A 13,481-nucleotide genomic window follows, 5' to 3' on the forward strand; every position below is an offset into this window, starting at 1 on the left:
AAACCAATAGAGTGTGCTGTCACAGAAGCCAAGAAAACAGAGTGTTTTAGAAAAGAAAGAGTGGTCAGCTTTGATGTACTGCTGAAAGGTTAAGTAGAAGATGAGGATAGAAAAGTGTGTGTAAACTTAAAGGCTTTATTTTATGGAGGAGTTGGTCCTTGAGCAAGGTCTGGTTTAATAGTTGAAGATTGTGGGGTAAGATTGTGGGGTAGGATGGGGGGGGTTGGGTGGAAGGAGGGGTGGAAGGGAAACTTCAATGTAAATGAAAAAACTGAGGCGCAGAGAAAGTGCTGTGACGCTACTCAGAATCCTTCAGTGACTTCGTGGCCTTAAATCTTTTAACAGTTTATCTACTTCTTCCTTTGGCTACTCTTCTTTTTGACTGTAGTAGAGCCAAATTGTATAACTTTGCCATTTTGTAAATGTTTTGCAGTATTCGTTCTCCATGTCTTTGCTCGTGCTTTTTCCTTAAACAGACTGTTCTTCCTAGTTTCTATTTAGTGAAATAGTAGATTCTTTAAGACCCAGCTTAGATGCCACCTCGTCCATGAATCCTCCCTTATTTTATTCAGGAGTAAGTGCTTTTTTTTTTTTTTTTAAACTTCTAGCCAGTTAATTTTCCCTGTGTCAGTGACTAATCATACATAACCTTGTATTTGGATTTATGTAATATTTACTGTAACTGTAGTTATTTTTCATTTATCCGCTGGATTACTGTTGGGATATAGTAGCTGGAGACAGGGTGGTAAGGAATGTGTAAATTTTAATTGGGCCTTGAAGAATTAGAATTTGAATTAATTAAATGGATAAACCAGGAAGGGAATACACAATGCAACAAGGCACTGAAATTCTTCCATGTATATATATGATCAAAAAAATGTATTTTGTTTAATTTTAAGCCCCTTTCTACTTATTTGAATAAAAATTTCAAAAAGAAGGGAAAATTGTTTACTCAATCTTAAATTCTTTTTTCTAATTTTTAAAAATTTTCTAATATTTTAAAATTCTAATATTTTAAAAATATTTAAAAATTTATTATTTTAACCGTTTTTGAGTGTACAGTTCAGTGGCATTAAGAACATTCACACTGTTGTGCATCCATCAGCACCATCTGTCTCCAGCGATCTTAAATTCATGGAGAAGGTAATTGAAAGTAAGTTAAGTCAGTTGGTGTAGTTCTCATCTTTGCCTTTTTATCTAGGTTATTAAAAGGAATGTGGAAGTTAATCACATAAATAACATAAATGACTCTAAAAATATACTGCATCAGTAGATCTGACTCAGTCATGTGAGAGATGACAGTCTTAAGCTTTCTGTCCCCATAAAGAGCAGTTGAACAGGGTCATCATTAAACAGATTCTTTCTGGACTTCCCTGGTGGCGCAGTGGTTAAGAATCCGCCTGCCAATGCAGGGATCACGGGTTCGATCCCTGGTCCGGGAAGATCCCACATGCTGCGGGGTAACTAAGCCCATGCATCACAACTGCTGAGCCCGCGTGCTGCAGCTACTGAAACCCGTGTGCCTAGAGCCCGTGCTCCGCAACAAGAGAAGCCACCGCAATGAGAGCCCACGCACTGCAGCAAAGAGTAGCCCCCACTCACTGCAACTAGAGAAAGCCCACGCAACAACGAAGACCCAACACAGCCAAAAATAAATAAATTAAAAAACAAAAAACAAATTCTTTCTAAAGATGGTTCTGTTTTTATTCCATTCGCTATTTTAATATGCTCTGTAATATGTTCATGGTACATGCACACACATACACACACACAAATATACCTTTATTCCCCTGTCTCCTATGTGCCTTAATGTGGATCATTTAATTGCTTCCATTCTGCAAATTAATGTTCCTATAAAATAAAATTTAAAATAGACATACCAAGCCTTATACATTCAAATTGTCACCTTTATGAACTTCATTTTATTGATTCCATTGATCACAACATTCTAGAATCTCCTCTTTTGAAATTGCCTTCAGAGCAATTCCAAGTATATTATTAAGAAACATTTACTATTTCTGGGCATGTGGCTCTATCTAGAACCATATGTGTGTGTATATAAGTATATATGATTTTAGATAGAGCCACATGCCCAGAAATAGTAATAAATTTGTCTTTACACACGGCAGTGCACATGCGTGCACACGCACACACGCACTTTCCCAGTCACTACAGTGAAACATTTTCATGAGCCACGGACCTAGAGGAATGCCCAGTATAAGGGTGTTAAGCCCATGGTTCGTACAGTTCTTTTCTTTTTTTTTTAATGAAGCAATATAATCTAGGTAATTGTGATGATAAAATACCAATTTTATCACAGTTTTTCATAGCAGAAATCTGAAAGGCGAATTTAATCACATTTATATCAGTTTCACAAAACCAAATCACTTTGCCAGGTCATTAAATCTTCATAGTACACCAACCACATCTGGTCGTTTTAAATGAACTTGTGATAAAAAGAGAATAATTTTAAACCAGTTTTTCTTTCTGCTCATCTACTTAAATAGCTCACCAAGTAACCAATTCAGTTTTCCCTTAGCTTAGTGTTAAATAGTGAAATTCTGTTGAAAGTGATATTAAAAACTTATAACTGGCATTTATATTATTTTTTAAAAGCTTACTTTAAATCAAATTAATGATTATTTTTATAGTAGTTTGTATTTTACGTGTGTGATTTAAAACAGACTTCCCTGGTGGGCATTCTTTAATCTGTTTCTGACTGCCTCATGGGGTGAAAGCCCTTGATCTTCCTACTTGGTATGGATTGACCAGTTGACAGGTTCTGCTTGTTTGTATGTAGTTTCTCAAACATGCTAATGTTGCTTTCCCCAGTAGGGCCTGGAGTTTTCATCAAGGGGGAAAAAATGCCTTTAATAATGCAGTTCTAAATTGATATGGGGTTAAGTTTCACAGTATCCATATTTATATTTACATGTATTCTCTCTTTACCCCAATCTATCTAATTATAATCTTTAGATCTATCTCAAAAAAGGGAAGGCAGCAGGCAGAATAGGCACACCCTTACACATATTAATTATGCACGGTAACAACCAGGCTGAAAACAGTTATAAATAAAATGACTGCTAGACAGATAAAATCCAACTAGGAATATATCAGTCAGAACTCTGATCTACAGGCTGTGAAAATGTTCTGTAAATTGTGCCTTATACAGAAACAAAGCCTTCAAAATAGAGCAGAAATCAAGGAGGAAGTCTAGTGCCATAATTTGGAACTCTGTAGCAGAAATTTTAAGAGTTTAAAGGGACCCTAAGACCAAAACATTTGAGAACTGCTACTCAGGAGTTCAGTTGCTGAGTAATATTCCACAGATGTCTTTTGCAGGTGTTAACAGGACAAAAAGAGAAAGTTAAAAGTTCCCTTTTTTCTGTAGCTGCCAAGGCTGCTTTAAGAGCGTTAAAGGTGCAGTTCAACATTGTACAGGGCCTGTGTAAACTTACACTTTTCTTGACCAAAAGCCCAGATGAAAGTGTTATGCAGGTGCCTCGAAATATTTGAGGGAAAGCAGTGTCCTTGACCCTTTGATTGACTTGAGCTCATGAAATGTTGTGGCTTTACTGTCTTAAAAAGTCAGCCATGGTTAGTTTAATCCAACCTGATCTTTTCTCACTACAGAGCTACAACACATAGCGATCTTATTCTGAGAGCAACAAAACTGGGAATCCCTTACCGAGTTATTCACAATGCTTCCATAATGAATGCTGTAGGCTGCTGCGGTTTACAGGTAATACTACAAAAGAACGGGTTTTTTTAATGGTATTTAGCAAAAATGTTTTAGTTTTCTACAAATTTCCAGAGATTTTATTGTATTTCATGAATTATAAGACATTATCATTTTATATAAGACTGTGTATTAAGTTTTTTAATACTAGATTTTTTTATAATAATTTTCCCGTAGCTTAGACTTCTTTTCCCCTCTTTGGAATAGATCATTGAAATTTAGCTAGAGAAAGATTTTAATTTTATATCCAAATTGTAATGTACAAAAAAGGGAATATAACCCAATTAAATTGGTTAAGTATTCCTAAAACCTTTTTAAATTATTCCAAATGACTTACTCTGCATTGCTGAGGCCCATGTTTTTCCACCCAATATTGTTTTCTGTGCTATTGAGAGCACAGTGATGCAGCATTTCTTAAAATAATCCATGAAAGAGCTAAAAGCCAGTGATATTAGGCTTTTAAGCCAGCTTTGCAATTATTAATATGTAAAGTTAGTTGTTTTTAACCCAAAAATCTTGGTTCTGAAGAGTTAAAGGAGCACTCCATAACTGTGTTTAATATTTTCTTCCAGCCTGCTGACATTCATTTTACAAGTTTGATATCTGTGTTCTGATGTTCACACATATATAATCCATGACAATTGTGACTGCCTGTGGCCAACAGTAGTTTTAAGACTTTATTGATTGTTAAGACACATTCCTATTTCAGATGTATTATAACAGGAAAAAATTTGCATCTTAGAATCTATGAAATAGGTATTTCCCATATATCTTCCTGGAATGCATAATTTAAAATAGCTGTTTACAAAGTAAAGGACAGCATGAACTGAGAACTATTGGCCTGTATTGGTTGGTTTCCTCTCTGTGAATATGAAACAGGCATTTTATTTTAATGAAATCTTAAATATTTTGATCATATATATGGAGAGTACATTAGAAAAGTAGTCAAGAGTCTCTCAAATATTCTCAAAATCAAATAAAAGAAAAAATAGTAAAGATTTTTTGAGAATCATTTATGTATTTCCAATCTCTTGGGAAATATAAAGATAGCTTGATCCTTTCTGCACATGTATTTTAAAGGAAATATAATCCCATAAAATTTAATTAATACTTCTATGCTTTAGTGAAGCCCATGGATAAAAGCTACTATCAGTTATGAAGTACTGGCATGATTATTCTGATAAGTGCAGTTTTTAATTTTCTACACACTAATTAGGTGTCCCAAATTAAAGGTGTGATACCACACAGAATAAGAGCTGCTGATTATTAGGCGCAAAGAGACAACTCACAGCCAGTGGATCACCTAGACTCTGAATTCAATTGCTAGTTGTATATATAGGAAATCTCAAAAAACACAACTTTTTCTTTTCTTTTGTTCTGAGGATCAATAAAATGCTATTTAATTCATCCATTAAAAAAAGAAATAGTTGTTTACAGCAAGAAGCTACATTAGCCTTGGTACCCAATACTGTGTCTGTGGCTTTAGAGGGACCTGTATTTTCTGTATTACCTATGAAGAGTAGCTTACTTTAATTGACTAATCCTGGCCAGGCATCCCAGAAATATTGCCTTTGGTTCTGAAGAACCAGAGAAAAAGTATAAATGATTCACCTTTCAGTATTCATTACTTCCTCTTAGTTATGACTATGTCTAAATTGACAAAGAACTTTGCTGTCTGTTTTGTCTTCTAAAAACATGCATACTTAAAAAAAACCTTGCCAATTCAAGTCTTTTTTACACTTAAAATTTTTTCCAAACATTTCTGTGTTGGAATAAATTGAATTCTTGACTCTCAGATTCTTGAGTGATTCTCAGTCCAATATTCTTTCCTCTAGACATTCTCTCTTTTAATCATTTAAGAATGATTGCCAGGAGAAAGGAAAAAAAGAGAGGAATAAATTATGTGATAGACGAAGACATATAAATCTTAAACTAATGGACTATATATAAGGGACTATATATATTTTTTCATATTGGTTTAATTTTTATTTCTGGTGAAGAAGGTTAGTTAGCCCCTTTCCATCATATTTTGCTCTAAATTATCTTCTAATAATCTATTATTTAGAGTTTTTTGCTTTTTAAGCGTAAAATTTTTTTTAACATCTTTATTGGAGTATAATTGCTTTACAATGTTGTGTTAGTTTCTGCTGTATAACAAAGTGAATCAGCTATATGCATATGTATATCCCCATATCCCCTCCCTCTTGCATCTCCCTCCCACCCCTCCAGGTGGTCACAGAGCACTGAGCTGATCTCCCTGTGCTATGCAGCTGCTTCCCACTAGCTTTCTATTTTACATTTGGTAGTGTATATATGTCAGTGCTACTCTTTCACTCTGTCCCAGCTTACCCTTCCCCCTCCCCGTGTCCTCAAGTCCATTCTCTGTGTCTGTGTCTTTGTCTTTATTGCTGTCCTGCCCCTAGGTTCATCAGAACCATTTTTTTTTTTTAGATTCCATATATATGCGTTAGCATACGGTATTTGTTTTTCTCTTTCTGACTTTCTTCACTCTGTATGACAGACTCTAGGTCCATCCACCTCACTACAAATAACTCAATTTCATTTCTTTTTATGGCTGAGTAATAGTCCATTTTATAAATGTGCCACATCTTCTTTATCCATTCGTCTGTCGATGGACACTTAGGTTGCTTCCATGTCCTGGCTATTGTAAATAGTGCTGCAGTGAACATTGTGGTACATGACTCTTTTTGAATTATGGTTTTCTCAGGGTATAAGGCATAAAAATTTTAAAAGATCTTTGTCTTTATTATGTAAATCTGTTATCTAGACTGGGTAAAGCTAGACTAGGGTGACGCTTTCCCTCTGATCCCCTACACTGATAAAGAAGTACGGTATTATTGTTCTCATATTTAAAATGGGTGAAGGTATTTGAGAGGGAATTTACTATGAGAATTGACGGTCTCCATACATATAAGCCCCCAAAATCATATCCACATTTACATATATTATTATTATTTTAAATTTAGCTTTCTCTCAGTTTTATATGGGATTTCTCTAAGCAGCCACAAAGTGCTGTTTCCCCATCTTGGTTCTGTTCCCTAATCTGGATATGAAATGACTTACTACTAGTGTGAAAAACAGGAAGTACCTTTCTATTTTCTGTTTTTTGTATTTATGAAATCTCTATGAAAGTGTAATTCTTGTACCACCCAAGGTATTCATATCCCAGGAGAAGGAGGTAATTATTGATTCCTTTGTATAGCTTTCTAAGATAAAAGACATTAAAAAATTAATCATATGCATAGCACACTTAAATTTTAAAATAAATGTATATGAATATCCTGCATAATGCAAAAATTTTGGCCAAGTCCCCTTCCTTATAATAGCTAGTCTTCTTTTCTTTACTCTTTGGACTAGCATTTATGGAAAAAACAATAACCTGTACCAGTGGTTCTCAGACTTTAGTATTCATCAGAATCACCTAAAGGGATTATTAAAGAGTTTCCTGGGCCTTCCCTTCAGATTTTCTGATACAGTGTATATCTGGAGTAGGGGTCTGAGAGTTTGCATTTCTGACAAGTTCTCAGGTGATGCTGAAGCTGCTGGTACAGGCACCACACTTTGAGATTCATCAACCTAGACAGATAAAAAATTTCTTAGAAAGTTAAAAACTGCACTGTCATTCTTTTAGTATGGCAGAATTGGAAAAGTAGATTTTAGTTCCCAGAAATACGCTTGCTCAATGTAGAGTGTTAACAGGTCACCTTGCCATGCTCTCTTGCTCAATTTTCTAAAAAGGAAGTGGGCACCACTTTCGAAAGGCATTCTGTCATCTATGTGAAAGAGCTTTCCTATGAATTGAAAAACAGCCATCGAGTTGTTAAACAGAAGTTCTACTTGGGTAAGGTTACAGACCTGAACAGTATATACTTTCCAACATCTTCACCTTAGGTTAAAGAGGAGTAGTATGAAATTCCTAACCTGAGAATGGGTACAATTTTTTTAGCTATCATTTATCAGCTCCTTTTGAACTATCTTTTTTGTTTTTGTTGTTTTCTAAAGCAGCATAGTTCAGAATCGACCACTGAGTATTTTTTATTAACTTTGTAGTTTATTAACCAACAGAAGATTCTTGATTATCAGTATCTATGAAGGTAAGTAATTGCATAGACTAACACTTCTACACACACACACATACACACACAGCCAGTTGATATGCATTCTATTCTAGGCATGCCATAAATACAGTTCCTTACCACAAACCCCATATACCTAATGAAATTTTGGTTTTGTTGTTATATGCAAAGTATATTAGAGGTTGCCAAGTTAGACATCATTAGTCGGAATAGTGATCTGTTTATTCAACAAATACTGTTTGTCTTCTTATTGTTTGCCTACTGAGTTTCTTTGAATATGGTGGTAAACCTGACCAAGAAGGTCTCTGCTCTCAAAGAGCTTACATTCTAGTAGGAAAGAGAGGCAATAACAAATTTAAAAAATAAAGTCAGGTAGTGGCAAGTATAAGAAATTCAAGTAGACTGCTAGTTTAGAGAGTGACTAGGTCACTACTGTAGTTGGGTAGTCAGGGGAGGTCTCTCAGGGTGGTAACATTTAAGATATGAATCAAGAAGGAACAACTATATCCCAGTCAGAAGGAACAGTTTGGACAAAGACCCTAAAGCGGAGATGAGCTTGGCTTGTTAAAGGAAACAAAGAAAGGCTTGCTGGAGAGTAGTAGGCAAGGAGAGGAGTGATCTGAGGCTGGATAGGTGGGTAGGGTTGGACCACTAGACTAATACACTGTCAGGAATTTGGATTTTATTCTAAGTGATATAGACTAACTGCCTTTAGAGGGATTTAAACAGAGCAAATACTTGATCTGGTAAGTGTTTTAAAAAGATATTTCTGGCTGGTATGTGGAGATTGAATTTCTGCCAGGCAAGACTAGAAGTGAGGAAATCAATTAGTAGGTTTATTGCAGTCTTTTAGAGAAGAGGTGATGGGGGCTTGGACTTCATGGAGAGGGTAGGTTGCAGTAGACGATTAAAAGAAGTAGATACATAGGAGCAGTGTCTATTAAGAGAATTGAGATTTAGGGAGATGTAGAGAGCCATTTGTGCCTTACTGATAATCCTAGGAAAGGAAACGGACTCTGTATGCTAATGGATCCTACCATCTCACTACCACAGTTATCATGGTCCTTACCCCCATAGACTTGTCCATGGGGCTGGACCCTCCGAAAACCATTGCCCAGGTGTTTTCTCATTTTGCTTGGTTGTGTTAACTTGTCATTTCTAGAGAAGTTGCCTCCTGTCCTAAGAACCCTGTGCCAGTCTTCCTATGCTTTCAGGACCATTATCAATCTTAGAACTGATTATGTAGAAGAATAGGATTGGGTTTGTCTTATTCCCAGACTCTCAAAGGCATGATGTTTCCCTGAAGTATCTCCTTTTTTTCTTATGAACAGTTGGTAGTCCCAGCATAGATAATAAGTGTATGTATGTTAAGTGAAAGAAGTGAGACATAGAAGACCACATAATTTATGATTCCGTTTACATAAAGTGTCCAGAAAAAGCAAATCTATAGAGACAGAAAGCAACTAGTGGTTGGCTGGGGCTGGGGATGAGAACAAGGATTAAGTAGAAATGGACATAAGGGATCTGGAGTGATAAAAATTCTCTAAAACTGGATATAGTGATGGTTGCACAACTTAGATTTACTAAAAATCATTTCATGTACACTTGGAATGGGTGAATGTTATGGTATGATAATTATACCTCAATAAAGTGGTTTAGAAAAGGAATTCTAAGGGGTTTTCTAGATGGACAAGAAGTTAAAAGACATTCCCAAAAGCGAGAAAGGTAGAGTTAGAGAGTCATGGAGGCACTTTGGGGCATCTGCAAGGTATTACAGAAACACGAGTGAATCCATACATACATACCACAGAAACCTTGGCTATCTAGAGATTAGTTAACACAAGACTTACAATACGTATGTTGGGTAAAAACTGACTACATATTGGGAAGAATTAGTAAAGGAAAGGTATAATGGATGTAATGGAAAAGGTTTAGAGTTTAACTGTAAATTAAAAGGTTTTGGTTTTACTTTTTGCTCAGGTGGTAACTAAGGAGTCATCTAACTGCTCTGGATCTTAAGTTTCTTAACTACAAGGGGATGAGGTGGGAACAGGGAGGAATGTTGGACAAAACTAGCGGCTTTCAAAGTGCACCATGATTTATGAAGATGCTTTAGGGTTCTGCAGATAATGAAGTAATTGACACCAAAACACAAAGGATAAATCCCTGAGGAGCCAGGTCATTATCTTTAACTCAGTTTTTAACATCAGTGATGTTCTATGTAAGAATTCATTTGGAAAAAAGATTTGTCACTAAAAAGTATGAAGAATACTAAACTAGCTAAGTTCTAATATCCTGTAGTTTTGGAAGCTAAAAAGCTGGCCTGTTGGGACCTCCCTGGTGGCGCAGTGGTTAAGAATCCACCTGCCAATGCAGGGGACACAGGTTCAAGCCCTGGTCTGGGAAGATCCCACATGCTGTGGAGCAACTAAGCCCGTGCGCCACAACTACTGAGCCTGTGCTCTAGAGCCCGCGAGCCACAACTACTGACCCCACGTGCCACAACTACTGAGCCTGCGCGTCTAAAGCCCGTGCTCTGCAACAAGAGAAGCCACCAAAATGAGAAGCCCGCACACCACAACGAAGAGCAGCCCCCGCTCGCAGCAACTGGAGAAAGCCCACGTGCAACAACAAAGACCCAATGCAGCCAAAAATAAATAAATAATTTAAAAAAAAAGATTTATTAAAAAAAAAGCAGGCCTGTTTTCCAGCTTTAGGCAAAGGATACATAGACCAAGATATATTAGATACTCAAATTTTCATTGAGTTAATTTTAAGATATTTTGCAATTAAAATATTAGTTATAAACACGTATACTTTAAAATCATGTTACTTGAAATTCCTAAGTAACAGATATTTCTAACACTTATTTGTATTTTGAGGATTTTTCTAGTCAAAGAAAAATCCATTTATTTGTCGAGAGCCAGGCAAGGTGGTTGTATTTAGACATTCCTGATAATGAAAAGTCAGGGATTTTTCTCAGTACACAAAAGACAAGAGGAACAAATCCTTCTTCTCGAAATCTTCAAGTTAGGCATTTAGCAGCTTAATCATGCAGAATCAGAATTGCTTTTATTATTGTTGCTGCTTTTGAAGAGCCACTTACAAAATAACGTTTTTTCGTGATAACAAGTGACATATATACGCATAGAAAATCAGGAAAATACAGTAAGTATAAAGAAGAAAATAAAAGCATCCGTGGTCTCACCACCTGAAGGTAACCATAGTTACCATTTTGGTATGTTTTCTTTCAGTCTTTTTACTTAGCACTTACTGTGTGTACATTCTCCTGAATCTGACAGGCTAAAAAAGAATTACAGATCCTAAAATAATTTTTTTGCATGGTACTTTCATTTATTGTTAGCCATTTGTGTGATAGAATGTGTTAATTCTTTTGTAAAAGTTTGGTGACTGAAATGATTTTGAGACATTTTTAAAGGAAAGATAAATAAGACAGTTTGAAACCAGGTAGCAATGGTTTCTGCATTAAAAACTGCATTATCAGTTGTGGCTGACTTCAGGGAAAAAGGTTGTATAATTTTCTCATCATTATGAAATTCTTCCACTTTCGCTGACTGTTGCGTGTTGATTATTGCCATATGTTCCTCTGTTTATATAATACATATCTACTTTGGGAAAAAATGTATATTACTTTCAGAAAATAAGAACTCATTTCCTTCCTTTTTTTTAAATAACACAACACTCATTGTGATAGTCAGCACTTTTGACCTTGTAGTAGTTCTTACTGTTAGTTTTCAGAAGCATTAAATTGCTTTCATTGTTGTCCAGGCACTATTGTAGAAATGATAAAACCTAACGAGTACAAAGAACACTTAACAAGGTAATAAGGGTATTAGAGCTCTACATTACTATGTAACCTTAGAAGAATTCATCTAATAAGTTCTCTGTTCTTTTAGTCACTTTGGAATTATTTTTGACCACCTGTTAAATCATGAGCAGGTTAAAATTTTTTTCCTTCCTTTCCATTTCCTTTTTTTAGTCACTAGTTTAATAGCCACCTTCCCATTATTCTCTTCCACTTTATAGTTTTCTGCTTAAATCGTAGATCTGATTGTGCCGTTATCCTACTCAAACAATCCTGGTAAATCTCTATCCTATAAGAGTATTCAGTTGCTTGCATATGTTTATGTGCTTACCATATTATAAACTCCTTAATTTACTTATCTTCACATCTTCCATGGTACTTTATTGCAGTGCCATGCACATATAATCAATGTGTGACAAATATTTGCTGAGTTGAATTGCTTATTTATTTATTCCCCCCTCCCCACCCCCTACCCCAAGTTGGATCTTGTCTTTGGAATTGTATGCTTTAAATTGTAATTCTTTCACTTAATTTGTATGTGGGTTCTCTCATTTATATGTGAAAATATAAATCTAGCTGCTCTTCTGTCTAGTCATTCAGCTTTATCTGTGTACCTAGTGTGTAGCCATGTGTATAATCTTTCTTACTGTTAGCAAAAGTCAGTGTTTTATCAATGTTAAGCAAAATGCATGTGAAGATTAAAAACAGCAAGTATTCTATATAAAAAACTAGTAACTCTTGATTATATGGTTTTGTGGTACATTTTTTGACAACTCTGCTGGCTCAGCTTTCTTTTACCTCACAGATTTAAGTGATCTGATTAGGATATACATATATAAAAGATACATGGGCTTGATAGAGTTCTTAGCAAATTAAATTTTCTAATTTTTCCATATCCAGAAAAGATACTATTTAACCTAAAAATCACAAAATATTTTCATTTGAATATAAAATACCAAAGCATTAAAATCTAATTATAAAATGGAGTTTACAAAGCATCTGTGCTTCTGAAAGAAAGGAAATACTGGCAGCGAGATGAATTAAGACTATTAAGGTCATTCAGGCAGGTGGTACTGAGAACTCAAACTAAGGTAGAGGGAAAAGAAATTAATAGTTTCTAGATAAACTGTAGAGCTAGAATTGACAGGAATTGGTACCTGGTAAGGTGTCAGGAATTAGAGATACTTGTTAGAGGCAAAGTGAGGCAATACTTATTTCTAGATACTTGCTTAATGCCATTGTAAATACTGCCCAGGATTTCCCACCTCTGTTACTTTGTTCACATCATCTCATTCTTCTGCATGTTCAACTTCCCCAGGCTAAATCTTACCCGTCCTTTAAGGTCCAGCTTATATCCTGTCTATTCAGAAGTTACCTTCAGGTGCGCTCTCGGTGGGGGAAATGCTGAACTCTTATACAATCTATATCTAATTTTTTATTATTATTAATTACCTCATATTTGTCTTGTGCATCTTTTCACTCTTAACTAGTGCCTTATATATAATTAAGTAAATCATTTTGAATTGAGTTTTTGTCTTCAGTTGATAAAAAACATGATCCAGCATCAAGTTAGATAAACTGCTTTCCTTGTAACTTACTCTAGGTTAAAACACACACAAAAAGCCTGTATTTACCTACTGTTTTTGAAAACAGTTCTTTTTGTAATCTTTAAATGTAGATCTGCATCAATAATGGTTTGGGGGAAAATGATCACAAGCACAAAGGCTTACATTTTTAGGATGGTAGGTGCTTAGGCTTCTGTAACCTCAGTTCTCGTCACTGTATGATTTTGTTCCAGTTTCTTTTTGTAATTTACTGG

General features: G+C 35.4%; 1 protein-coding gene and 2 long non-coding RNA genes across 4 annotated transcripts in view; all 3 read left to right on the forward strand.

The window, feature by feature from the left end:
* The window catches only part of LOC309626564, a 240,657-nt gene that overhangs the window by 145,217 nt on the left and 81,959 nt on the right, over positions 1-13,481 (forward strand). The window lies entirely within an intron of this gene.
* The window catches only part of LOC309626537, a 124,206-nt gene that overhangs the window by 45,439 nt on the left and 65,286 nt on the right, over positions 1-13,481 (forward strand). The gene's annotated exons all lie outside the window — the stretch shown is intronic.
* Positions 1-13,481, forward strand: part of DPH5 (diphthamide biosynthesis 5) — a 58,883-nt gene that overhangs the window by 15,130 nt on the left and 30,272 nt on the right. For both annotated transcript variants that reach the window (XM_082386022.1, XM_082386023.1), the window contains one exon: positions 3,634-3,742. In XM_082386022.1, coding sequence (XP_082242148.1) covers positions 3,634-3,742 — 109 coding nt within the window. The remainder of the gene's footprint in view (positions 1-3,633; positions 3,743-13,481) is intronic.

The sequence above is a fragment of the Balaenoptera borealis genome, assembly GCF_965194805.1.
Source record: "Balaenoptera borealis genome assembly, chromosome: 1".
Classification (NCBI taxonomy): domain Eukaryota; kingdom Metazoa; phylum Chordata; class Mammalia; order Artiodactyla; family Balaenopteridae; genus Balaenoptera; species Balaenoptera borealis.